The sequence below is a fragment of the Monopterus albus genome, unplaced genomic scaffold (genome assembly GCF_001952655.1).
Source record: "Monopterus albus unplaced genomic scaffold, M_albus_1.0 scaffold76.1, whole genome shotgun sequence".
Classification (NCBI taxonomy): Eukaryota; Metazoa; Chordata; class Actinopteri; order Synbranchiformes; family Synbranchidae; genus Monopterus; species Monopterus albus.
In genome coordinates, this window is record NW_018127956.1 from 2,129,664 (window position 1) to 2,132,970 (window position 3,307).

Below are 3,307 nucleotides of genomic sequence, written 5' to 3' on the forward strand. Positions count from 1 at the left end.
TACATGCTTGAATGGAGTAGGAAGAAGTCAGACTTATCCAGTCCTACCCCATGACATCATCTTACAATCATTGGTTTGCAAGCAGTATCTCTACATAAATAATTATCTTCTACACTACACAAGTACTATACTAAAAAATTATAACAGTGTTAACATTCTTACTTGGTCTTAACATGAAAAGTCTTTACTTCCAGATATATTAACATGGGTAGCCAATACCTCTAAAACAAATAATGAGTGGGCCATGTGGTCATTCTAAAATTGGGTGTCACAGTCACAAAACAACATCAAGATCTGGTTTTGCATCAAACGGCAGCAGAAATCTTAAAACACTAAAACTGCATGGTTTATGTGAAAAGATTAGAGCAACATCCTACTATTCTGTCCAGAATAATACTATACAACACTATAGTTCATCTTTTTTCCAGTATGTCCAGACATCTGCAAAGCCACAGTTTGGATGTATGAAAGGCTTCAGTGGGTTTGGGAAAAAGGGGGGCAGACTGACAGGCAGAGGCTCCCCCTGGTCTGGCTGCTGGACTCGGATCCTGCTCCATCCAATGCAGTAAAGCCTAATAAGCACAGACAAGCAGTCACTTAAAGACAAAAGAAGCACATCTGATAGTGTCTGTGCATTTGGTAATTGATTGGTAAGTCATTGTCAAAATGAATTGGGGAAGAAATAAATGTGCTTAAATTCTTTTAAATTGCTCCTATTCTTAAGATTATCAAGCAGCTCCCTCTAATGAGGTGTAATCTACCTTTAAGTATTTCCAGTTTCTGTAAATGGAAAAACTAGAAGCTTATTTGGAAACAAAAGCACATGTTGGTACAGATGACTTCAGAGTAAGGAAGTTACCATAGTAATAAAACTCACAAAAGAGTTCAAATATTCACTGGCACTTTAGTGTGACATATGAAGTTAAAATTCAGTCTCCTTATGAAGTCTTTGTCAACTGAATGTCATGTCTCTACTACAGAATCTAGTCTGTAAGCAACGTTTAGAGCCAGGTAAGAGTCAGCTCTGATTTCAAATGGCAGATGATTCCAGAGTCTGGGAGCTGCCACTGCAAAAGCGCCATCACACCCGTGTGTTAATCTGGATCTAGGTACATCCAGTAGAAACTGATTGGATGACTTAAGAGATCTACTTGGGGTGAAGATGTTCAGAAGCTCTGAAATGTACAGAGGCCAGGTTTTGCAAGGGTTTAAAAACAAATAGCAATAATCAGCAGAAGCATAATGCCCAGTTCTTTTCCCAGAGAGTCTTAACTTGGGTGTAATTATACTATTTCCATTATAACACCTGAGCAACACTGTACTATGAGTTAGTATATACTGTAAAAAAAGACTTCAATAAAAAATAAAGAACATGGTGGGGTAGAGTTTTTCCTTGTTGTCTGATTTTTTTTTTTACCTTGTATCTTTCAGCTATGTTAAAGCTGATTGAGACCTGTAGCTTGCGAAGGCAGATGGGACAGAAATCCAGGGGCCTACGATCAGACTCCTCCAAGTGGTTGGAGCCCTGCATGACACAGTTCAACCACTGGCAATGCTTTATTCCAAACATATGGCCAATCTCATGGGTCATTGTCTAGAAAGAAAGCACACAAGTGTTTTAATCAGTAGTAGTGGTGAAAGTGGAGGGCAGGATGACCTTTGATAAAATCACTCAAAGGTCCACAGTACTAAAACTGAGTAAGTTTGAAACCTTGCAGGATCGAAGCAGCAGAGTGCTGGTGATGGGGGGAGTGTAGTACCCTTCAAACACAGAATAGTCTCCCTGTTTTAGCCGAAGCTGTTTCTTCAGCCTCCCGGCATAATTTCTGGTGTAAAAATTGTCATCATACCTTGCAAAGCTAAACACACCCATGCCTGTGCAGAATTAAGAAAGAAGGATGAAAATCTAGGGATAGGTTTCTCTTAGATTGTCTATGTATATCGCTTTACCACCATCTAGTGGCTGCTCAAACACACTACATCATCAGAACCTGATGGTCATAAATAGGCGCATGATTCATTTATATCTCCAACTGTCAAGTAATGTTTAATGATATTTGCTTCTTTGATACTTTGCATGTCCTGGACATATCAAATTATTTTGCAGAAGATTTACACTATACTGAGATGCTTGTTTTATTAAGTGTTGTGAGGTAGACTATCATTTAGTGAAGGCAAATCTCACCCATGCTGAGAGAAGCCTGTCCAAAGACAAAGTTCCAAGAGTCTTTTGGGTACAGGTCGATCATTGTGATTCCAACAATACAAAAAGCATCTTTTGGTTTCCTGTTGCCCAGAAATTGTAGCAGGTCACCTAAATTACAAGAGAAAACCACAGTGACAAAACAAGAGCAGTATTATAGTCCTATCACTATCACATCTCTACATGGAACACAGATGAAAAGCCCCAAAAGTAAGAACTTACCTGTGAGAATCTGAAGGTTGTGTGAGTTACTGTTAACTCTGAAGGAGCATCTTGTTTCAGCCACAGAAACCACTGGCAACAACTTGACAGAAAGCCCATAGAAGAAGGCCTGGCAGTATTCTCTGAGCCACTCCACATACTCATCTGTCTGGACCCCTGTCTCCCCAAAGGAACCTAGAAAAAACGCACAGACAGGAATTTAGTTCTTTACATGTCATTTTCTATGTTCAGTGCTATTGTACATCCACTAAGATCAACATTTTTCCCCAACCCATGGACACACTATAGAAACCAGAGGTTCAAACAGCACTACACTGTGTGCACAATTATTAGGCAAGTTGTATTTTTGAGGATTAATTTTGTTATTGCACAACTACAGTGCTCTTGGTCACTCCAAAATGTTAACAAACCCTCAAAACTGAACATTTAAGTAGTAAAAGTGAAGTTTTAGCTTTCTTAAGAGAATATCTACATGTACACCATTATTAGTGTGCAGAATTAATTAGAACTAAATAAAAAACAAAGATTTTCCCATCTCATTTATTTTCACCTGTTAAAGTGAGAATAATAAACAAACTCATAATTTACAAATAAACAGTTCTGAAATTCCAAACAGAAAACCTCAGTGACCAATATAGCCACCCTTCTTTTCGATAACAGTCACAAGCCTTCCATTCACAGAGTCAGTCAGTTTTTTGATCTGGTCAGAATCAACTTTTTGTGCAGCCGCAACCACAGCCTCCCAGAGACTGTTCAGAGAGGTGTACTGTTTACCTTCACTGTAAATTTCCTGCTTAAGAAGGGCCCAAAGGTTCTCAATAGGGTTTAAGTCAGGTGAAGAAGGTGGCCATGTCATTAGTTTTTCATCTTTAAGGCCTTTAC

The 3,307-nt window shown here is 38.8% G+C and overlaps 1 protein-coding gene across 5 annotated transcripts in view; it reads right to left on the bottom strand.

Annotated features, from left to right (window-relative positions):
* Positions 1-89: 89 nt before the first annotated feature.
* The window catches only part of amz2 (archaelysin family metallopeptidase 2), a 6,298-nt gene continuing 3,080 nt past the window's right edge, over positions 90-3,307 (bottom strand). For all 5 annotated transcript variants that reach the window (XM_020606342.1, XM_020606341.1, XM_020606339.1 and 2 more), the window contains 5 exons: positions 2,426-2,599; positions 2,186-2,314; positions 1,712-1,875; positions 1,418-1,594; positions 90-572 (listed from right to left, as the gene is read on the bottom strand). In XM_020606342.1, coding sequence (XP_020461998.1) covers positions 414-572; positions 1,418-1,594; positions 1,712-1,875; positions 2,186-2,314; positions 2,426-2,599 — 803 coding nt within the window. In that variant the 3' untranslated portion in view covers positions 90-413. The remainder of the gene's footprint in view (positions 573-1,417; positions 1,595-1,711; positions 1,876-2,185; positions 2,315-2,425; positions 2,600-3,307) is intronic.